We start from the raw sequence: 24,684 nt of genomic DNA, 5'->3' as shown, positions 1-24,684 counted from the left end.
GATGAGTTGCTCCTGTAACATCAACTACAGTTTAAAGATATGAGTCGCAGAATGTTGGAGCTTGAGCTGACGCCACAATTGGCAACTTCAAACGCAAAACATTACATAACCGAAAATATGATTTGAGTGTCTACATCACAAGAAAGCATATTGTCTGAAAAGTTTATGTAAAACACCACGTCCTCCACCCTGTCTATCACCAGCATGCTTTGATCCTCCACATACATCAAGATTCCCAGGATTCTGATGCTCATCTCTTTACTATCGAGCGTCAGAGCAGATAATTACTTCAATATATATACAAGCTCGAGGAGGGACTCACGCATGTTGACAGTTTACTTTTCTTTCCTCCTCCACCTTGGCCACCAGTATAGTTGATTTCTGGATTATGCGGATTGCGTTTGGGTAAGGATATCTATGATAAGCTGAGATTGTGGAGACTTTTGAAGGCCACATCTAACTACGTAATTTTGATACACCAATTTATTTAATGGACAAGGGTAGGGTGACCTTGTGTCCCTGTTAACGGGATACATTTTGAAAGACGATACAATTGCGGCCAGGGAATAATGAAAGTCAATCATCATCAAGCATGCGACAATACTTTGTGACCAATGACCAACAAAGGCTCGTCCGCTATGTCTTCGTTAAGCGCGTTAATTGACCTACATGTGTGTGCTATAATTATAATGCTACGTGCTTACTTGCTATAAATATAATTACCAAGTTACTTGGTTGTGCTATGATTATACTATTGCTTAATTGGTTGGTAACCTATTATGTGTATGTGCATATGATCTCTAAACAACTGTATGCACTCCCTGAACGAATAAGACCTGACCTAACCGACTTCCTTCTAGGAGGATGTCGACTCAAGGGAACACTGATATCAACCACCCTCTACCCACAACAGAGGCGGAAATGCAAGAGCGCCTCTTACAGGCCATCGCACAGTACGAGGCCTGTCGCTCCGATTGCAGTGGAGGTACCTCAGGAAATAACCCCCCCCCCCAACGGTAATGTCTAGTCCTTTAAGACACATTACAAAACGTTTGGACATTTCCACGAGTGCCTTGCTAAGGCCTTACGCGAATAATGTTGCTTACATCGCAGGCTGCACCTACAAGCAGTTCTTGGACCACAAACCTCGAGAGTTCGACGGCACTGGGGGTGCCTTAGCCTTCGTGCGCTGGGTTGAAAAGACGGATTCTGTTTTACGATTGAGCAAATGTGACCCCGAACATCAAGTCACGTATATAGCTGGACTATTGGTGGATGAGGCTCTGTCATGGTGGAACCATCAAGTTCGGACAATGGGCGAGACCGCTGCGTATGCTATGACGTGGGACGAACTAAAAGATCTGATGCGTAAGAGATATTGCTCGAGGGCCTAAGTCCAGAAGTTGGAAAAAGAACTGTGGAACTTGAAAATGGAAGGACCAAAGAGAGCGGAGTATGTGCAGAGATTTAACGAATTATCACAAATTGCTTTACTCCTGGGGGGACCAGAGTTTAAGAGAATTGAACACTTCATAAGGGGATTGGCACCGCAGATTCTAAGCCTGGTAACAACATCCAAACCTTCAATGATCACCGAGGCTATCAACATAAGCATGGCACTCACGGAAGAAGCAGTTAGACGAGGAGAATTTTCAACTGCGGAGGAGAAAGGAGACTGCTATAGAGGCATCTGGGGATAACGAGAGAAAGCTCGCAAATTTCAAGATGGTTACTCGAGGGAGTAGCAAGAAGAAGGCCAAAAAGGGAAAAGACTACATGGGTATCCTACCTAAGTGCGACAATTGTTTACGTTATCACGTCGGGCGATGTAGATATGGAAAATGTGCTAACTGTGGAAAGAGGGGGCATCCTAAAGAAACTTGTTGGCAAGATACTGAACGTGGTAATGGTGGCCAAGACGGTAGTGAGAATGACGAAGGGGACAATGACAATGACAATTGTCGAGGCAGAATGAGTGATAAACAGAAACATGCTCGAGGTTGTTTTAACTGTGGAAGCAAAAAGCATTTCAGAAAATATTGCCCTAAAAACAATCAGGTACAAGGATGAAAGCTCCCCACCGGAGCAAGGGAGACACGCCAGGGATTCAAGCATGGATATCGGTACGTCGCAAATTACTCAATGTTATGCATCTGTATTGCCAAATACTGTTGCAAATTTTACGATTCGCACCTCTAGAGTTCGAGAGTATAATTGGTTTAAGTAGCGAGTAAGTAGATATTCCAGTACCCATTAGAACTAGCTTAGGGGAAGCTAGTGGAAGCCAACGCAGTAACTGGGGGCGACAAGATAAAAACCGGAGAGCGTAAGTTTACGCTAGATCTATTGCCAGTTGAGTTAGGAAGCTTCAACATGGTAATTGGGATGGATCAGTGGCCAAGCGATCGAGCAAAGATTGATGTTCGCATCCCAATGACAAATGAAGGAACGATCTCAACTCACAAAGCAGGATATGCCTCTACAGATCAGGAATTGCTTGAGGGCACGAAAGTTGTTGCTGAAAGGATGTGTTGTTTTCTGGCTCATGTCAGGGACAAGGGAGCCGAAGAACTAAAACTTAAAGATACCCCCGTGATCGGAGAATATCCTGAAGTCTTCCTCGAAGACTAGCCAGAATTATCTCCTCAACGACAAGTCGAATTTTTGCAGCGATTTGATTCCAGGCGTCGCGCCTGTAGTCAATGCACCCTGAGCGACTTACACCTTCGGAAATGCAAGGATTGACAGTGAAGTTTTAGCAGTGGATAGAGAAGGAAGATAACAGACCAAGATGTCCCTTTTGGGTAACCCCATTTGTGCTCGTCAAAAAGAAGGATGATGATTTTCAAATAAACATCAACTACCAGGAGCCGAACGAGCTAACACACGAGAGTCGGTGACTCTTGCTAAGGGTTAGCGAACCTCTTAAGTAACTGACTATGAGGACCCAACTACTACTACACGACTGATCGACGATCGAGCGTCGTTAGCGGTGAAATTCAGGAAGAAAGTATACCAGGGCGGAATTGTGGGACAATGACTTGTTCTTAGACGTAGACAAAATGGTGCTTCCTACACAATGTACAAACCGGATCCACACGGGGTACGAAATCTGGAGAATCTAGAAAACTTATATCTAGGACCTTTGGGAACCCAGGACCAAACTCGTAAGGGTTTACTTAGGAACCATATCTGTCAACTCAATCAAACATCATTAACTTGACAAACTTGTCATATCAGTTAACAAAACCGAAAGTACTTAAATTTTCTTCCGTTGAAGTCTTCACTTTTACTTCTAATGAGTAGATATTTGCATTTCTACTCCCCTCAAAGTAGTTGCATCACGTTGATTTCCTTCGCTGAGAGCGAACACGCGTTTGCTTCGTATACTTGGTCACTTCTCCCTTTTGGTAGAAACACATCGCTTCATCACTTGAAAACTTATATATAACCCATGTACCTTTTGCTACGCATGCGGTTTCATTTCGAATAAATGCTTCATTAAAGTTCAAATATTACGTTGCTAAATCTAATTACTGGTTTGTGATTCGAGTAACCTACGTTATTGAAATTATTGGCTCTTTTGCTATCAAGTCAACACACTCTCTTGAAAACTTCTATTATTACAAATTACATTCATGGTTTATTTTGTTACCATGCCGATATTTCCTTTGTTGATACATATGTTTATTGCCGGGCTACACTGAGATTAAGTTCGATTGCTTGAACTTATCCACTTCGCATGTCCAGTTTCAGACATCATATGATGTATTGAGAGCATCATATTCTAATATTTTCGCAAAGATCTTTTCATTTCGAGTCATAGTAGATTCGGTTGGTCTGTGACTCCACTAAATCGTTGATTGATTTCGATACCTTGCAGTGGTACTTTCACATAATTGAAGCTTGCGCTAATTGGGTTACTCATTTCATACACAGATTTAATTGCCTATTTATTTGTTAACAATCCATTTTGATATCCACGATCGAAGCAGTCTTAACACAATTGTGTGTTGAGGCAATGGTACACATATTCATTTCATAAGCATAAAGTACCTCCTAATGATTCTTTCGTTGTTAATCAAATGCCTTACAGTACTTAATACTTTTTCATCTTCGATCAAAACAGCGGCTCTTTGATGATTCCGTATTCAACCGAAAACTTTATGACATTGTGTAAATCAAATCTTCCGGCTTGTTTCAGTACACTTTCATCTGATCTCAAACACGGTGAACTTGTTCAGTCACCGCTATTATGGAATTATGTCATTGCGACACCTTGTGGTGTCATTACAAACTTGTAGCTTGTGCTAATCATGGTCAACCGTTTCACAAAAGACTACATATACTTTTGCTTGACTCATCATTCAAACATTTCTGATGCAACTACTAATTAAGGTAAGGATACACCAGATTCGCTTGTTTTTCACTCGGCGTATTCTCGCAATTCAAAATTTTCAACACACTAAACTTTACCATTCATCTACTCGGGAGTTGGTGATTTTAAATTCATATAGCAGATGCTATGGTTTGTGAAAACTCGTTTACATATCGCGATCGACCGTTTGAGGATCTTATTAGTCAAAACTCCTCTTTTGTGGATCCCCCTACTAGCTGAATTACACTAGGCTATACGTTAAGTACGTCTTGTACCTTTGACATCAACTGCTATGAGCACCTTTTAACCCTAAGATTCAGGTTGTTATATATTCTTGGACTCACCAAATGTGAGTAAGGTTTGATTCGGTTTGATGATTATCTACCTCGATATTATTCATATACATACACGTTTGACGAAACCATAAGGGGTTAAGGTATTACAAATTTCGAGGACGAAATTTTCTTAACGGGAGGAGAATGTGACAACCCTAAAAATTACAGGTATCCGTACAATTAATTTATATTTAATTTGTGCTTAATGACTGTGCTGATTACAACTGTTGATTTAACTGCTTACTGATTTCTGTTACATACATAGACATGCATCACCTTCATACTGTCACTCCATTTATTATATACAAACTTTAGTGACAAACTTGATGCACAAAGCACAGTTAGCAGACAGAGCGGATAACCCAGTAAACATGCTGAGATTGCGTGCACTAGACAGGCATTGTCTCTGAGGCCAGTATGAGCCGGGAATAGATTACTACACTAGTAGGGAGTGTAGGGATGTGAGGATTGTAAAACTGCGTCACTAGGTGATAGTTATGGTGTCGGGAAGTGCCTAAAACATACTTTCACTGTAGAATCCTGCACTATATAACCAAAATTCAGCATTTAATAATGCTAGTAAAGTGCAAAAACTTGGTAAAATAGTATTAAATACTTTTCAAAGTGTTGGGAATTTAATGTGTCACTAAAAGAATTATAAAAGACACTTTAACGACTAATTAAGCACTTTAACAGAACAGTATCAAACCGAACAACCGGACTTTACCAGGAACATAAAAATATTGCCAAACACATTGTTTTTACCTTTTAGAGCTAGTTATGGTCCCCGAACACCCTAACACACTTTATATTATATTACATCTTATAATACACTAACTAAACTTTAGAAATCTAACTAGATGGCAACTTTACCATTATAACCCAACCAAACTAAGCCCCCCCCCCCACCCAAAAAAAAAAAATCGGTTATGGGGTAAACTAATGTTGGGTAAACTAATGTTGGGTAAACTAATGTTGAATTATTAAATAGGATTATGTCCTACCTTTCCTAAACATATAAACCATTGGGTAAACTAATGTTGGTGTATTATAAAGAAACCTCAAGGACCATAACTTCATTTCATCCATTATTCACCAACAAACTCATCTCCTCCCTTCCCTCCTCTCCCACTTACGGCCCAAACAAGCACAACCACTATCACCATCACTTGATCACTATCAACCAATCTACAAGCATACAAGGGTGTAAGAGGTCATAGAACTAAGCTTGGTGTGTTCGGAAGTTCAAGGACCGCTCTCGCTTTCTTTTATCCACCATTTTTACGCTTTGAAACTCCCCTAGCCTTGTGCTAGTAGTAAGTGCCTTAGATCTTCATCTTGTTCATATACTTGGTGGTTAATAGTGGAAAGAATGGTGAAATTGCAAGAACCCAAAAGATCATAACTTAAAACATGAACATAAAAGCTTTACACAAAGGTCATGAGATGAAAGGTGATAATACATGGTAAATCTGGATTAAATGAACAAAAACCTGCTGTAAACAATTTATGGTCTGATGTTAAACGTATTAGAAAGTATGGCGATCGTATGTGTGCGTTCTAGTAACAATTAACCTACAAACAACTTGCTGATTTGCATTTTCAGCCGACTTTAACTGGCTGTAAACAGGTCATAACTTAACGAAAAACTGATTTTCTTGAGTCTATAACGTGTCATTATGAAATACGGTTCTAATGGCACCGGAATCATAATTTTTGGACTTCGTTTACTATTTTTAAAGTGCCATCTTGTAACAGTAGCTAGAGCTGCATTTTTGCTGATGAAAATATGCGTCCTATTTTCAGTCATAACTTGAATCCTGTGTAGGGTTAGATCATAAAATTTATACTGTAGATGGTTACTGTTCTTGTGGTGATCCTCCAACTGGAATTACATCAAACGGACTTACGATAAATTTTAGATGAATTATTCCGTGGACTGTGGTAAGAAAAAGATGAATCTGACTTCAGTCCGGAAAATGATTTTTTATAAAATATTGGTAATGAACTAGACCCCGATACTTTTACACCATAATATTTGGATTGTATAAGACATTCCGTAAAAATTTGGGAATTTTTGGAATAAGATAACTATTTTATTAAAATACCCGAAAACAGCTCAGTTTTGTGTATTAAAACTGAATCGATATAAGTAGTATTTTGCATACCTAAATGTCGGGTTGGTTATTTGAAGGTGATCTAACGTGTTATAAGTTAAAGAAAATGATACGCTAGTAAGCGTGGACGCCTACATTTACAAAGGAAACTCTGGCGAATTTTTCTAACATTCCAATACTTAGAAAATATTTTTCTAAACAAGTGTTACTAGTATATCTTATAACTTGTGTTTCAAATACAAACTTTGCCATAAATTTTGTTACGAAGTACAAAGTATCGGAGGTTGGTTTTCGCAAATAAAAATGGGTAAACATATATTTAGAATATATATTTTATGCTGAGACACTTGTGCGATTGTTTGTTATTTTGTATACTAGATATATTATTTTTAGGGTAAAAATAATATAACTTGAAAATACCATGAAAGTACGATTCCAAAATAATACCAACGCTCTCACAAAAATGATTATTTAAGTTACACAAGTAATGTTATATTACGAACGTTGGAACGTAACTTACAAAATTTTTCAGAAAGTCCCTTTACACATATGTTTTTGGTGAAATATTATTTTGGAAATCAAGGAAGTAAAAATATATTATTTTTGGGAAAAATACATATATTTCGGAAATAAGTTATTTTGGACAAATAAGTTAAGTATATTTCTAAGTGGGACTTAAAATATATTTTCGGAATTATAAAGCATACATGTATTAAAAACCCCCATCCTTGGGAAGGAAACACGAATATGAATACTCGAGAAGTACTAATACAGAAATATTGTATAAACAATTATTCCAAAACTAAATACAATTATTATAACTTGGAATAATACCAGAATCGTAACTCAAAAACATACATACTAAGACAAGGCACAACCCGTTCGTCTAATAGACGTTAGACCATTGTAGGTAGTGGTGTTTGCCGCGGAGATTTGGGTTACAAGTACGAAGACGCAATACAGTGAGTACATGTCCCCCTTTTCTCTTAACTGTTTTCAGTTTTATACTTTGGGGGTGAAATACAAGCTACAATGATTACGGATACTTTTATACATGGTATGGTTAGCTTAAGGAGGGTTACTACTTAGATCATGTGAGTGGGTAGGCGGAAACTAGAGGCCATTAATCCTCGTCGTAGGACCGAGGGACATTAGTGATAGATCTATTTGGGTGTAGCGAGCCCCACTCTTGAGTCCGCTGAGTGAACCAGGTGGTGACTAAGTGCCCGACGCACAAATCCGCTAGGTTTGAGTCTTCCTGCATCACTTCACACATATCATTGGCTTTGCAACCCAATGGTGATCTCTTTTTCCTTAATTGCTACATACCAGGGATTTTCATACATACAGACATATTACAAAGGTTTATACATACTCACTTTTACATGAACTCGCTCAACTTTATGTTGATTTTTCAAACTACATGTATTTCAGGAAAGTAATGGATCTGGCACAGTATGCACATATTTTCAACATGCGTTTGAATAAAGAAGTCATCTAGGGTTTAGAAGGTGTAACCTCTTCCTGGACGGGTTACATATCTCTAAACCTAGTATTGTTTAAAGTCTTTTTCTAAGTTTTTACGAACTCATTAAATCAAGTCAAGGTTTGTAAATTATTTTGTGATTGATGTTTTAAGACAAGTAAAATATGGTATTTTTTTTCTAAACTCTATTAACGGGTGAATATCTCATGTTTTTATCATATAGCATTGGTATGATTGTTGCTATGGTATTAAGAAGTCACAACAAAAAAACCCACGCTTCCTCAAAGCCAGGGTGTGACAGTAGTCTTCCCATATTGGCAAAAAGTGGGCTGATTTGGTCAAACGATCAACGACAACTCAGATGCTGTCGTGACCTGATGACGTGGGCGGAAGCTTTGTTATGAAGTCCATAGCTATGCTCTCCCATTTCCATATAGGGATTGGCGGTTGTTCGAGTAAGCCAGAGGGTCTTTGATTTTCAGCCTTGACTCTTACGCAAGTCAGGCACTTCCCAACGTAGAGAGCGATATCCCTTTTCATGCCCGGCCACCAGTACTTGTAGCGAAGATCCTAGTACATTTTATCGGCACCGGGATGAATAGAATATCCGGATTTGTGGGCTTCGTCCATTAAAATCTTTCGCAATTCGGTCCGCTTACGGATCCAAATTCGGTCCAGAAAATAGAAGATCCCATTTGATTTGCTGACAAGCTGAGCTCCATCGTGATAGATTCTCTCCTTCTTCAAGGTGCGTTCATTAAAACAAGCATGTTGGGCTTCGCGGATGAGGGTTTTGAGATTGTGTTGGGCTTGGGTATTACGAATGCTGAGCAAATAACTCCGTCTGCTGAGCGCATCGACAACAACATTAGCTTTGCCTGGGTGATAACGAATCTCACAGTCGTAATCGTTGAGAAGTTCTACCCATCGGCGTTGACACATATTGAGTTATTTCTGATCAAAGATGTGTTGTAAACTCCTGTGATCGGTGAAGATCGTACACTTGGTACCATACAGGTAGTGTCGCCAAATCTTTAACGCAAAAACAACTGCGCCTAGCTCGAGATCATGGGTTGTATAGTTCTTCTCGTGGATTTTGAGCTGACGAGATGCGTAAGCTATGACCTTGTCTCGCTGCATGAGAACACAACCAAGACCAAGGTTGCAAGCATCACAATAGACAATGAAGTCATTGTTCCTGTTGGGCAACGTGAGAATAGGAGCATTGCAAAGCTTATGCTTTAGGGTTTGGAAGGCAGACTCTTGTTCGGTTCCCCAAACAAACGACTTGTCTTTATGCGTAAGAGCGGTAAGCGGCACAGCGATCTTCGAGAATCCTTCGATAAATCTTCGATAATAGCCCGCTAGTCCGAGAAAAGAACGGACTTCAGTCGGGTTCTTTGGTGTAATCACACTCTTAACTGCTTCAATCTTCGCGAGATTGATGTACTGAAAAGTACATATGTTTATATTGTATATTTTGGTCAGTTTTCAGTCGTTTAGAGTCTAGTTTAGGTTAGAACTTCGATACTGCTGACGTTAAGCTTTGATTTCAGGTCCCGTAGCTTAAAGTGATGAAAAAAGAGTAAAACCGAGCAGTTTAGAAGAAAACCGGGATTCGTACGCGTGTCGGAGAAGCTGGAACTCGAAGCTGAATAAAAAAATAATAAAAATCAGGCAAGGAGGCGCCGCGTGACGCGACACCCCCTTGGCGTCACGCGAGGGGTCCAGAAACCGGGAAAAGTGTTTCCTAGCTAGGGTTTTTGAGAGGATTTTCCAATAAAACTTAACACAACTCTAATTACGAATCAAGAAACCCTAGGGCGAATTTTGAAGGTGATTTTGAGTATTTTGGAGTGCTTTAGCTTGCGGGAATCATTCGGTTAGAGCTTGGATCGTGAAAGTGAAGATTGCTCGGGTTTTATCTCCCGGTGTTCTTTAATTTCGTGTTTTCGATACTTTCCGATGAATTCTTGTTTTGAACTTGCTTTGTTTATTTTAGACATCATGTTTCTTGGCTAAACCCTAAATACTACCTAGACAAGATGATAGTTTGATTTATGTTTGGATCTTTTAACGGTTTTTTATTGATTGATTATGGATTGATTTCTGAAAGTAAAGTGTTCTAGTATTTTCTGATTTGGTGCGTGTGCGTATTTACTTTTGATTGTGGATTGTTTATTGTTTCACATAGATTTAGGTGGACGTCTTTCACATAATAGATCTGTGTTGATTATTTGCATCCTTGCAGGTTCGGGTGATCTTTGGGTAAATCGGCCGATAGCCCTAGAAACAATAATTAAAATACAATTAGTATTAAATATTCTGCTTAACTTGTCGCTGAGAGGCTCGAGTTAGTTATTAGGTCTCGGTGCAGTATATAGCTAAATTAGATTTTGAGAGAAGTCGACTTTAGTTCCCTAATTGCATTTGTGTCTAGTAAACCAAGTCAGAACCTAGAATTGCCTTAGATTGTCGCGCTGAGAGGTAGATAGTCGTATTAGGGAACTTTTAGAATCGTTAGAGGACTGAGAGGAAGTCTAACAGTCGGTATACACAACAGCCTTGTAGGGAAGTCTTAGCATTGAAATACCTTAAGGTTTAGTATTTTACGATCCCGGCTCCATACAACAATAATACCGTTAGAAGTCCATTCACAGTTAAACTTGATTCAAGTCTAGGTAGTCCTTAATCTCATCTGAATTAAAACCCTATTCTTCGTTCGTGTCTTAGTTTAATTACATTTTAATTGCAATTTTAGGATTTTAGTAAAAACCCCCCTTAAAACACAACAATTGTTTAGTCGTGTCAGTGTCTAGTCTAAAGAGAGTCGTTAACGTAATTCATTAGAGTCCTTGTGGGTTCGACATCCGGACTTACTTTTCTGTGCTAGAGTCGACCGGTTCACTTGCCGGTGAGTAGTTTAGTCAGGTTAGAGAGTCTAGATTTTTATTACTTGAGTCTTAATTTAGGGTAATTTTCGTTTATTTAGTTGAACTACTTTTTCCACATCAAGTTTTTGGCGCCATTGCCGGGGACTCTTGGCAATAGCGTTAACTGCTTTGTTTGGATTTCAACTGATATCGTTACGTGCTTTTTGTGTGTTTGTGAGTCGTAGGAGTCCAAGTAATTTTAGTGTCTTTTTCGTATTTCTTTGAGTCTTTTGTTGGAGTTGACTTACTTGTTTATTCTTGGTTTTGCAGTTCATGCCCCACACGCGTTCGCAGGGACCAGTGAAGCCGCCAATTGACAAGTCTTCCTTCTCCACACCAAACCCTCAGGTTTGAAAACCCCCAACTTCATCTTCAGCCCTTTCTGACTCTACACTACACTCTAAACCACCGAACTACGACTTCACCCCGAAGTCATCACCCCATAATTCCCCACCACCCTCCCGTCACCCTAGTCCACCACCAGTTCACCAAATGGCCGGAAACCAAACCGTCCACCAGCGTTCCACCGCGGGTTTTACCGTAAACTCACCCATCACCCTTCCTGCAATCACCAATGATAAGTCTTGGCAAATTCCTTCATACATCATGACTGCCATTAACAACTCTTGTCAGTTTCATGGTCGTGATGATGAGGACGCGCCAGCACATATCAACCGTCTCACCCGTCTGTGGAACACCTTCGGCATCGAAGGTGTGAATCTTGATGCTCTTTCCCTTTTCGCTTACTGGCCGCGCAGCCACATGGCTCGACTCGTAGCCAGTAGGTACTTACACTACTTGGGCTGGACTTAGGGATGCCTTCCTTGCTAAGTATTTTCCACCTGCGAAGGCCTCTCGCCTTCGAGATCAGATCCATTCCTTCAGAATGGAGCCTGACGAACCTTATCACTTAGCATGGGAGAGGTTTCAAACTTTACTCTCGCGTTGCTCCTAACATGGACTGTCGAATTGGGCCTTAGTAGAAAAATTTTATAATGGTCTTACCCCTGAGTGCAAGGCCCGATTCGACACATCCGCAGGAGGCCACCTAATGGGAAAGAAAACTGTGGCTGACTGCAACGACCTCTTTGAGAGCTTCGCTCATGCTGATATACATCATAGTGCTACCGGCAGGAATTCCAATCCTGTGATTACTTCCTCATCTTCTCGAGGAGTGAACCAAGTCATTTCAGACTCAAAGGTAGTTTCTCAGCTTGATTATATCACCAAAGAGTTGCTAGAAATTAAGAAGAAGGTAGATAGATGCGAGGTTTGTAGAGGTGGACATGACACCATAGAATGCCCAACACTTACCCTAGAACAGGTCGAGTATATAGCAGGTCAAAATAGGGGTCCGACTAACCCATTCAACAATAGTAACCTTAGTTGGCGTGCTAACACTTATCGCTCATCAGGAAACCCCCCTGGTTTTTCATCAGGTCAATATCAAAGCAGGGGGGCAGGTTTTTATTCTAGTGGGGGGTCGGGTCAAACTGGTCCATTTGCTAGTTCAGGTTCAGGTGGGCAGTTCAGAGGTGAGGGGTCAAACCACGAGGTTCAACCTAAAAATGAGGGGTCAAATGGTAGTTTGTCTAGGATAGAGGACCTTCTTTCCCAATTATTGGTTAAGGATCAGGCTACCCAACATACCTTAGAGGACCATGCTATGCTCCTAAAGAATAATCATTCAAGTTTCTTAGACCTTCAGAGGCAAGTTGGGGATATTGCACGCCAGTTGCAAGAACGACCTCCCGGTCAATTTTCGGGCAACACAAAGCCCAACCCAGCTGGCTCTTTGAAGGCAATTTCGACCCGTAGTGGTTGGACCTTAGGAGAGGTAGTGAGACCCAAGAGTGTTGAGATAGAAGATGAGGACCCCGTAGATGAGGAGATTGAAATGGAGGCGCCCGGTAAAGTGCAACCTAGGTTAATCCCAGAAAGTACCGCACACACCGGTGGTATTTCAAGTGAGAAGAGTGTAGGAAAGAGACCCGTTCAAGTTGTACCATCACCCAATGTTGATATTTCCCGTGCTCCGTTTCCTTCCCGCCTTAAAAATCAAACTTATTCCAAAGAGTACGGGAAATTTTTAGAGATCTTTAAGCAGCTTAGGATCAACCTTCCTTTTATAGAAGCCCTTCAATCAATGCCGAAATATACAAAATTTTTAAAAGATCTTCTAAAACGAAAGGATAGGTTAGGAGAGGTTTCTAACATCCCCCTTAGTGGAGGGTGTTCCGCTGTAGTGTTGAACAAGGTCCCGGAAAAATTGACGGATCCGGGCCTTTTTACCATCCCGTGCTTGTTTGGGAGTGATACCGAGTGTAGGGCCCTAGCCGATTTAGGAGCGAGTATAAACTTAATGCCATATTCCATGTACGAGAGGTTAGGTCTTGGAGAGTTGTCCCCTACACGCATGTCTTTGTCTCTAGCCGATAGATCCGTTAAGTATCCACGTGGTATAATCGAAAACCTTCTAGTCAAAGTGGATAAATTCGTCTTTCCTCTAGACTTTGTCGTTCTTGATATGGAAGCCGACGAAAAGGTTCCTATCATTCTAGGACGCCCGTTCTTGTGTACCGCCAAGGCCATCATTGATGTCTTTGACGGGAAAATCACACTTCAAGCCGGTGAGGAGAGGGTCACTTTCGAGATAGCACGCTCCATGGAACACCCTAGTGGTTCCGATGATCTTAGTAGTCCTTGTCATTCGGTCTATTTCATAGAGTCTTTCTTATCTTGTGTCGACCATTGCTTTAACTATATTAGTGGAGCTGACCTAGTTGAGAATAGGATAGACGAGGTAGTTGAGAAGGTAGAGGAGGTTGTTAGTGAAAGTGAAGAGGTAGAAGAGAACGAGTGGGTCCCCGAAGTGCTAGAATTGAGTGAGATCAAAAGTGAGAGTGAGAGCACACCTATAGAGAAACCCGCCCCATTAGAACTCAAAGTCCTCCCATCCCACTTAGAGTACGCTTTCTTAGGTGAGGGTTCCGAGTTTCCCGTCATTATTTCGTCTAAGTTAGAGGAAGGAGAGAAGGGTAGGTTATTAGAGGTGTTGAGAGTGAATAGGGAGGCCATTGCATGGCGTCTTTCGGATATCAAGGGCATAAGCCCCGCCTATTGTACCCACCGGATACTCATGGAAGATGACTATAAGCCGGTGGTGCAACCTCAAAGGCGCCTAAATCCGAACATGCAAGAGGTCGTTAAGAAAGAAGTGCTTAAGCTATTAGATGCCGGGGTGATTTACCCCATTTCCGATTCACCATGGGTTAGCCCAACCCAAGTCGTCCCAAAGAAGGGTGGGATGACGGTGATCATGAACGAAAAGAACGAGTTAATCCCTTCCCGTACCGTTACCGGTTGGCGTGTGTGCATAGACTATCGAAAGTTAAACGACACCACCCGGAAAGACCACTTCCCCTTACCATTCATTGACCAAATGTTGGAGCGTCTAGTGGGTCAACAATTCTATTGTTTTCTCGATGGATTTTCGGGTTAGTTTCAGATCCCCATCGCCCGGAGGATCAAGATAAAACGACGTTCACATGCCCTTACGGCACTTATGCGTATCGCCGCATGCCTTTCGGGTTATGCAACGCTCCGGCAACTTTCCAAAGATGCATGGTCGCTATATTCCAAGACATGCTTGAGACTTACATGGAGGTTTTCATGGATGACTTCTCGGTTTATGGCACCAATTTCGAACAATGTCTTTTAAATCTTGATAGGATGCTTAAGAGGTGCATAGAAACAAATCTTATGTTGAATTGGGAGAAGTGTCACTTTATGGTGACGGAGGGGATAGTTTTAGGACACAAGGTGTCGAGAGAGGGCATAGAGGTGGATAGGGCCAAGATAGATACCATAAGTAGATTGCCTCCACCTACTAGTGTCAAGTCCGTTAGGAGCTTCCTAGGTCATGCGGGCTTTTATAGGCGTTTCATAAAGGATTTTTCCAAAATCACACGCCCCATGACCCGACTTTTAGAGAAGGATGTACCTTTCGTCTTCGACGAGGAGTGCATCAAAGCGTTCGACTTCTTGAAAGAAAAACTTGTTAGTGCCCCGATACTTGTTTCGCGCAATGGAGCTTACCTTTCGAGCTCATGTGTGACGCAAGCGATTATGCCGTAGGTGCGGTCCTAGGTCAAAGAGTCGATAAACACTTTCATCCAATCTACTACGCGAGCAAAACTCTAAATGATGCTCAAGAGAACTATACAACAACGGAAAAGGAACTCTTAGCCGTAGTGTTTGCGTTTGATAAGTTTCGCTCATATCTCGTGCTTTCCAAAACCACCGTGTTCACCGACCACGCCGCTTTTCGATTTTTGTTTCAAAAGAAAGACGCGAAGCCGCGTCTCATTAGATGGATTCTGTTGCTCTCCGAGTTCGATATAGAAATTAAGGATAAAAAGGGAGCGGAAAACGTGGCCGCCGATCATTTATCACGTTTAGAGGATCCAAAGAGAGAAGAGGTGCGTGAGGATGCCATAGGAGACACTTTTCCCCACGAGACCATAGATTTTGTTAGTGCCGAGGCAGAGAGTTTGCCATGGTTCTCGGACTTGGCAAATTATTTAGCGACCGGTGATCTTGTGAGGGGTATGTCTTTTCAACAAAAGAAAAAGCTTCTTAGGGAGGCTAGGAAGTACATTTGGGACGACCCGTACCTATTTAGGATAGGTGGAGATAGAGTGCTTAGGAGATGCGTTTCAAAGGAGGATGGTTTAGACATCCTTAGACATGTGCACGAGGGTTTAACGGGAGGCCATCACGGAGCGAATGTGACGGCACAAAAGGTATTTGATAGTGGGTTTTATTGGCCAACGGTAGTTAAGGATGCCGTAGAGTTTGTTAGGACATGTGACCGTTGCAAACGTACCAGCAACATCTCATCCAAGGATGAAATGCCCCAAAATCCCATCCAAGTCTTGGAGATCTTTGACGTGTGGGGCATTGACTTCATGGGACCTTTTCCATCTTCAAGTGGGAATAGGTACATCCTCGTGGCCATTGATTACGTTTCAAAGTGGGTTGAAGCTCAAGCTTTGCCCACTAATGATGCCCGAGTGGTGGTGAGATTCCTTAAAAAGTTATTTACGCGTTTCGGAGTCCCTAAAGCTATCATAAGTGACCGTGGCACACATTTTTGCAATTCCGCCATGGAAAAGGCACTTGCACGCTACGGTGTCACTCATCGTCTTTCCACCGCATACCACCCGCAAACTAGTGGCCAAGTAGAGAATGCAAACCGAGGGGTGCAGAGAATCTTAGAGAAAACGGTAGGAAAAAGTAGAAAGGATTGGTCGGAAAAGCTTGACGACGCTTTGTGGGCTTTCCGCACCGCCTATAAGACACCGTTAGGAACAACACCCTTTATGATTGTGTATGGCAAAGCGTGCCATCTTCCGGTAGAGTTAGAGCATAGAGCTTTATGGGCTTTGAAAACTGTTAATCTTGACCTTACCGAGGCCGCTAGAAGGAGATTCTTCCAAATTCACGAGTTGGAAGCATTGAGGGATGCCGCCTATGAACGATCTTGGAGTATCAAGGAAAAAACTAAGGTGTTGCATGATAGGAGGTTGCGAGGCTTGAAAGAGTTTAAGGTAGGTGATAAAGTGCTTTTGTTCAATTCGAGGTTGAAATTGATAGCAGGGAAATTGAAATCGAGATGGAGTGGACCGTATGTGGTTGAAGTATACGACGAAGTCGACAAAGGTGTATGGAAGGTAAACGGTCATAGATTGAAACACTACTTGGGAGGTCCCATTGATACCACCGAAGAGGAAGAAATTCCTCTAGAGGACCCACCCACCTTCACCGACCAGTGAGTGCGAAAAGCTTCGTGTGTAGAGTATGTACCGTTTGTAAATTTCTTAATTTTTCGTATTTTTCGTAGTTTTTCGGTGTTTGTTTTGTGTCGTTGAGAATTTTGCAGGTTTCATCACCGCTACGGAACGGAAAAAGCATGAGAAAAGAGGTCCCAGGTATGTGTCTTGGACACTTAGAAAAAATTTTGTGGGTTTTGGATGATTTGGGAAAAAGTTGAAAAATTTTCTAAGGCATGAACACAAGAAATTCTCGAATCATTCTGTGAAAAACGGGCCTTGGCACGACGCCAAGGTCCTTAGCGTCACGCGATGCCTAAAGGTTCAAAAACAAATAAAATGAGACCCGCCGCGTAACGCGAGGCCCCCCTCTTGACCCTTAGTGTTACGCGAGGCCCCCTTGGACCGAATTAAAGCGTTTAATGTGAACCTGTTAGCTGAAACACTTTCCTTTCCCCTTTTCCAAAACCCTAATCGCGAATTTCACAAAAAATAATCATATCTCACTCGTTTTTCCACCAAATCACTCCATTCTTCTTCCTAAATCACCACAATCACATTCCCCACAATCTTAACCATCAATTTCACCCGAATTCCGCTCCATTCTCGCGTTTTTGGATAAATTCGTGCACCAAAAGTTCAAGACTTCATTTTTCTTGCTAAATCCGAATCCAAGGTATGATCTCTGTGATTTCTCGCTAGTAGGTAACTTTATTGCTTAGTTGTAGTGTCGGGTCAGTCATGTCTTAGATGTTTGGATAACTAAACAGCATGTTTGAGCTTTACGGGTTTGTTTGGCTATAACTAATGAATTTTTGCTAAAAAAAAGGTTTTTGAACTGATTTTTACAAATGTGATTAGTTTTCTAAACAGATTTTGTTGCCACAAACGTTGCGTTAAGGTTTAAAAAGCCAAACTCTCATGTGTTTCGCCTCAAGTGTGGGGATATTTTGGCACTTATACTTAATTGAGGACAATTAAAGTGCCGGGAGGAGATAGTGTACATTGAGTCGTAGGTCGTTCGAGTCATTGAGTCTAGTGGTGTCTTTAGAGTAGTATTTCGAGTCTAGTGTCGGGTTTACTTATATACACGTACAAGTTCACAACATTTTGCCCGTACTCAATCTCCATTTGGGTAGAATGATGTGTAACTTAAGCTTTTGTAAACGGTAACCCATGTTTTCGAAATTAGCCGCGAATGAAATGCTATACGGCTATTTCATTTTGATTTCTAAAAAAAAAATTAAAAAAATTAAAAATACCAAAAATAGCTTGTGATTACTAACAGTCTGCATTGTTTTTCTTCTCAAATCTTTCTTGTTTTGCAGAACATGTCGGGTGAAGGTTCGTCATCAAACCCAAGAAAAAGGAAGATCAAGTATCGCGGGAACGATAGGAGGGTGTATTCCCGAATTGAGAGGTTGGTCGATCACCCGGTATTGGATTTTGAAGAGGATACCGAAGAGAGGGTAAAGCTCAAAAAGTATGTGGTAACTCAGACATTGGAGCATCGTGTAATTGATTGGGAGTGGTTACAAGGCATGGAAGCGAGTGAGCGTGTGGCAGAATTATTGGGGCCGAGGTTGAGAATGGCAATGGATTATTGTGATGGGCCGCAGTATACTGAACTTACACTTGAGTTTCATTGTACCTTTCGTCACAAAGAGGGTACTTTTGCTGAAAAGGATGCGGTATCGTTCTCATTGGGTAGAAATCTTTATGAAATGAATATGGCTCAGTTTGGAGTTGCTTTGGGTTTTTACACACCGGAAGAAGTGAAGACGGATGAATTTGTGAATGGGGTAAGGGGTGTGTACAATCACCCTCGGCCGAAGTGTTTGAATTCGGTGGATTTGGAAAGATTTTGGGATACAATTGCGTCTCAGCCATTCGCTCAAACGAACCTCACCCGGTATTGGATTTTGAAGAGGATACCGAAGAGAGGGTAAAGCTCAAAAAGTATGTGGTAACTCAGACATTGGAGCATCGTGTAATTGATTGGGAGTGGTTACAAGGCATGGAAGCGAGTGAGCGTGTGGCAGAATTATTGGGGCCGAGGTTGAGAATGGCAATGGATTATTGTGATGGGCCGCAGTATACTGAACTTACACTTGAGTTTCATTGTACCTTTCGTCACAAAGAGGGTACTTTTGCTGAAAAGGATGCGGTATCGTTCTCATTGGGTAGAAATCTTTATGAAATGAATATGGCTCAGTTTGGAGTTGCTTTGGGTTTTTACACACCGGAAGAAGTGAAGACGGATGAATTTGTGAATGGGGTAAGGGGTGTGTACAATCACCCTCGGCCGAAGTGTTTGAATTCGGTGGATTTGGAAAGATTTTGGGATACAATTGCGTCTCAGCCATTCGCTCAAACGAACCTCATCACATCGGTTCGTGATCCGATATATAGGTATATTTTGAAGGCATTGGCGACGACGGTTGTAGCGAGGAAGTCGGGCGAGAATAAAGCGAATTGGTTAGATATTTTCGCGTTAATGTGTATGGTTGAAAAGCGAAATTGAAACTTGGCAAGCTTCTTTGCATGGTCGTGCAATAGGCCTCGTCGGGGAGGAAAACGGGCCGCAATGGATCTTGGGCCTTACATAGCTAGATTGGCAAGGAATATTGGGGCCCTTACAAAATACAAGCTTGAGCAGATGCATGAGGGTATGCCAACGGTTCGTTGGGATGTTGCGGATCTACGGTTGGCAGGTATTCTTACACATTCGGACCCACCAGAGTGGAACTTCGAGGTTGGTGCTCCTCCGCAACGACAGCCGGCACCTCGACAGAGGCGTGCAGTTCCAGCGCCACGGCAGCCAGTTAGACAGCCGAGACCTGACCCGTTCACTCCTAAGGCTGCTTTTGACTACACACAGCAGAGGTTTGCTCAAATTGAAGACAGGATGCGGGTTGACCACTAGTGGACCATGCAGAGCCACCACCGACAGGACGATATGCTTAGGTACATGATGTCGGGTATGTCACTAGGTCCACAGATACCCCCATCCTTTGCGGGATTATTACCTCCACCAGTTTACGGAGGCGAGCAGCAGACCCCATATGTTTATGGTCAGTATCCGGGGTATGACCAGTGGGGGTCAAAGTGGTTATGCGTATAGTGGTCAGTTCGGGTGGCAGCAGGCTGGAGGTTCGGGGACACAACAGATCGAGGAAGATTCAGAGGAGGAGTGATGTAGCATACTGCAGCAGCATATATATCCTTTCATGTTTTATTTTATTTATGCTGTTTCAGTTGTTCGATGTGGTTGTATCCGTAGGACATATATTTTATTTTCTGTTTGAATTTCGGATGATGGTATGTTAGACACGTGGTAGTGGTATGTTTGGCATGGTATTTATGCTTTAGGTTGATGATTTGGAGCCGCTTTCCGTTCGTGTGTGAGAGAGTTTGGTATTGTTTGCTGAGCACGTTCGGTATTGGAGGGCTTATGTGGAAACGACTGGCACTTTGACAGTCTCACATATCAGTTAAGTCGTTTTCCTTTTTGTTGTTGTTGTTGTTGTACTCTTATTTATTTCGTCGTCTAGTTATTTAGTAGTTCGTTAGTAGTCTAGTAGTTTTAGGTAGTTGTCGAGTCGTGTTTTCGTTCTTGCATTAGGGACAATGCAATCTCTAAGTGTGGGGATGGGAATACATGTAAATAATCGAGTCTTAATTATTAAAAAAAATACAAAAAAATTAAAAAATTGAAAAAATCCAAAAAAATTGAAAAAATTAGAAAATGTCTTTCGAATAAAAAAAGAAGTTTGCAAATTAAAGCGGAAAATGATAGAAAAGAAAAATTTTTGCTTGGGTTCGAATAATAATAATATGAGATTTAAATAAATCGAGCTTGCGTCTAGTTAGGGATATGTGGATAGGCCCGGGTTTGGTTTTAAGTCCCTTTGAGCTAATATACCCTAGTTGTCGGTCCGCTAGTGGGTTTTCGCCTGGGAGATATGGGAAACTAAAACCGCCAATAATAGTATAAGGGGCACCGTTATAAGTTAAAACCGTTAGAGTTTGTGATCATGAAAAAAAAATAGAATAAAAAGTGAGCTAGAAACTAAATGAAAGTAATGCATTCCTATGTAATTTGGGTTGGGGATAGCGACTCTACAGCCGAATTACCTCTAGGGTGTGTGAAATCGACCGTGCTAAAAAGAAAAAAAATAAATAAATAAGTACCGAAACCTAAGTAATCTGTGGTTGGGGATAGCGACTCTACAGTCGGATTGCCTCTTGGCTAGGGAAAGCACCTTCTAGACTCACGAAAGATAAAAAAAAGAGAAAAGCGAAAAAAAAGGAAAAAAAAATGTGATTGTAAACTCTCTTGGTTTTGATATAAGACGGTTGGGAATTGGTCAAATGATCGTTCTTTTAGTCCTATAAGCTTGAGGCGGGAGTAGGTGGACTGTTGATTCTAGTGTGAGACCCTAGGCAGATTGACCGCACTTAAATTAAAATCACATGATAAGGGCTTAGGATTGGGTTCGGGTTTAAAGTGGACAAGTATATTCGCAATCGCAGCTAACGCAAGCTTTGGTTTTAATTAATTATATCTATAATTTTCGATCCAAGTGAATATTTATCTCTTATTCCGTTGCATAATTCTTTTTCGAGGATGAAAAAAGAGTAAGTGTGGGGATGTTTGATGTACTGAAAAGTGCATATGTTTATAGTGTATATTTTGGTCAGTTTTCAGTCGTTTAGAGTCTAGTTAAGGTTAGAACTTCGATACTGCTGACGTTAAGCTTTGATTTCAGGTCCCGTAGCTTAAAGTGATGAAAAACGAGTAAAACCGAGCAGTTTAGAAGAAAACCGGGATTCGTACGCGCGTCGGAGAAGCTGGAACTCGAAGCTGAATAAAAAAATAATAAAAATCAGGCAAGGAGGCGCCGCGTGACGCGACACCCCTTGGCGTCACGCGAGGGGTCCAGAAACCGGGAAAAGTGTTTCTTAGCTAGGGTTTTTGAGAGGATTTTCCAAGAAAACTTAACACAACTCTAATTACGAATCAAGAAACCCTAGGGTGAATTTTGAAGGTGATTTTGAGTATTTTGGAGTGCTTTAGCTTGCGGGAATCATTCGGTTAGAGCTTGGATCGTGAAAGTGAAGATTGCTCGGGTTTTTCTCCCGGTGTTCTTTAATTTCGTGTTTTCGATACTTTCCGATGAATTCTTGTTTTGAACTTGCTTTGTTTATTTTAGACATCATGTTTCTTGGCTAAACCCTAAATACTACCTAGACAAGATGATAGTTTGATTTATGTTTGGATCTTTTAACGGTTTTTTATTGATTGATTATGGATTGATTTCTAAAAGTAAAGTGTTCTAGTATTTTCTGATTTTGGTGCGTGTGCGTATTTACTTTTGATTGTGGATTGTTTACTGTTTCACATAGATTTTGGTGGATGTCTTTCACATAATAGATCTGTGTTGATTATTTGTATCCTTGCAGGTTCGGGTGATCTTTGGCTAGATTGGCCGATAGCCCTAGAAACAGTAATTAAAATACAATTAGAATTAAATATTCTGCTTAACTTGTCGCTGAGAGGCTCGAGTTAGTTATTAGGTCTCGGTGTAGTATATAGCTAAATTAGATTTTGAGAGAGGTCGACTTTAGTTCCCTAATTGCATTTGTGTCTAGTAAACCAAGTCAGAACCTAGAATTGCCTTAGATTGTCGCGCTGAGAGGTAGATAGTCGTATTAGGGCACTTTTAGAATCGTTAGAGGACTGAGAGGAAGTCTAACAGTCGGTATACACAACAGCCTTGTAGGGAAGTCTTAACATTGAAATACCTTAAGGTTTAGTATTTTACGATCCCGGCTCCATACAACAATAATACCGTTAGAAGTCCATTCACAATTAAACTTGATTCAAGTCTAGGTAGTCCTTAATCTTATCTGAATTAAAACCCTAGTCTTCGTTCGTGTCTTAGTTTAATTTCATTTTAATTGCAATTTTAGGATTTTAGTAAACCCCCCCCCCCTTAAAACACAACAATTGTTTAGTCGTGTCAGTGTTTAGTCTAAATAGAGTCGTTAACGTAATTCATTAGAGTCCTTGTGGGTTCGACATCCGGACTTACTTTTCTGTGCTAGAGTCGACCGGTTCACTTGCCGGTGAGTAGTTTAGTCAGGTTAGAGAGTCTAGATTTTTATTACTTGAGTCTTAATTTAGGGTAATTTTCGTTTATTTAGTTGAACTACTTTTTCCACATCAAGTTTTTGGCGCCGTTGCCGGGGACTCTTGGCAATAGCGTTAACTGCTTTGTTTGGATTTCAACTGATATCGTTACGTGCTTTTTGTGTGTTTGTGAGTCGTAGGAGTCCAAGTAATTTTAGTGTCTTTTTCGTATTTCTTTGAGTCTTTTGTTGGAGTTGACTTACTTGTTTATTCTTGGTTTTGCAGTTCATGCCCCACACACGTTCGCAGGGACCAGTGAAGCCGCCAATTGACAAGTCTTCCTTCTCCACACCAAACCCTCAGGTTTGAAAACCCCCAACTTCATCTTCAGCCCTTTCTGACTCTACACTACACTCTAAACCACCGAACTACGACTTCACCCCGAAGTCATCACCCCATAATTCCCCACCACCCTCCCGTCACCCTAGTCCACCACCAGTTCACCAAATGGCTGGAAACCAAACCAAACCAAACCAAACCAAACCAAACCAAACCAAACCAAACCAAGCGTAGATGTTGCGCGTGTTCGGCTTTCGACTTCGAATAGATCCAGACATCGTCGACGAGCACGATGACGAAACGGTCTAGAAATGGCTTACACACGCGATTCATCAGATCCATGAAAACCGCGGGTGCATTGGTTAAACCAAAAGGCAAAACAACAAACTTGTAGTGGCCATAGCGAGTGCGAAAAGCGGTTTTGGGGATATCTTCTTCCTGAATACGCAGCTGGTGATAGCCTGAACGGAGGTCGATCTTCGAGAAACACGTAGCACTTTGCAGCTGGTCAAACAAATCGTCGATGCGAGGTAGGGGATAGCGGTTCTTGATGGTTAGGTTATTCAATTCTCGGTAGTCGATGCACATCCTGAACGACCCATCCTTCTTTTTAATGAAGAGGACTGGCGCGCCCCAAGGAGAGGTGCTCGGGCGAATAAAGCCTTTTTCAAGTAATTCCTGGAGTTGGTTCGAGAGTTCCCGCATTTCGGATGGCGCGAGTCGATAAGGGGCTTTGGCAACGGGGTTAGCTCCAGGAATGAGGGTGATACGAAAGTCGATATCACGACTTGGCGGCAATCCTGGAAGATCATCAGGAAACACGCGGGGGAATTCATGAACAACAAGTACCTGGTCTACCGCCATTTCTTTCTTTACCTTACCCGCTACTACGATGTTAGCCAAGAAAGCTCTGTATTCCTTGCGGAGATACTTGCTAGCTTGGACACATGACATGAGCTTGAGACCCTTCGAAGCAGTTTCACCATATACACATAACAAATCTCCATTCGTGAGCGAGAATCGAATCATTTTATCGAAGCACACAACTTCAGCATGGTTTTCGCGAAGAAAGTCCATGCCTACTATGACGTCAAAACTTCCGAGTTGCATCGGAATAAGGTCGATT

At 41.5% G+C, this 24,684-nt stretch overlaps 1 protein-coding gene across 1 annotated transcript; it reads left to right on the top strand.

Moving 5' to 3' along the window:
• The first annotated feature begins 16,417 nt into the window (after positions 1-16,417).
• On the top strand, positions 16,418-17,086 carry LOC110882339. The gene has a single exon (XM_022130385.1). It carries the CDS (start codon positions 16,418-16,420, stop codon positions 17,084-17,086), a length of 669 nt encoding a protein of 222 aa, XP_021986077.1.
• The last annotated feature ends 7,598 nt before the right edge of the window (positions 17,087-24,684 follow it).

This window comes from Helianthus annuus, chromosome 10, assembly GCF_002127325.2.
Source record: "Helianthus annuus cultivar XRQ/B chromosome 10, HanXRQr2.0-SUNRISE, whole genome shotgun sequence".
NCBI classification, from domain to species: domain Eukaryota; kingdom Viridiplantae; phylum Streptophyta; class Magnoliopsida; order Asterales; family Asteraceae; genus Helianthus; species Helianthus annuus.
The sequence above is the reverse complement of the archived record's forward strand: the minus strand, read 5'-3'. Positions and strand labels throughout refer to the sequence as shown.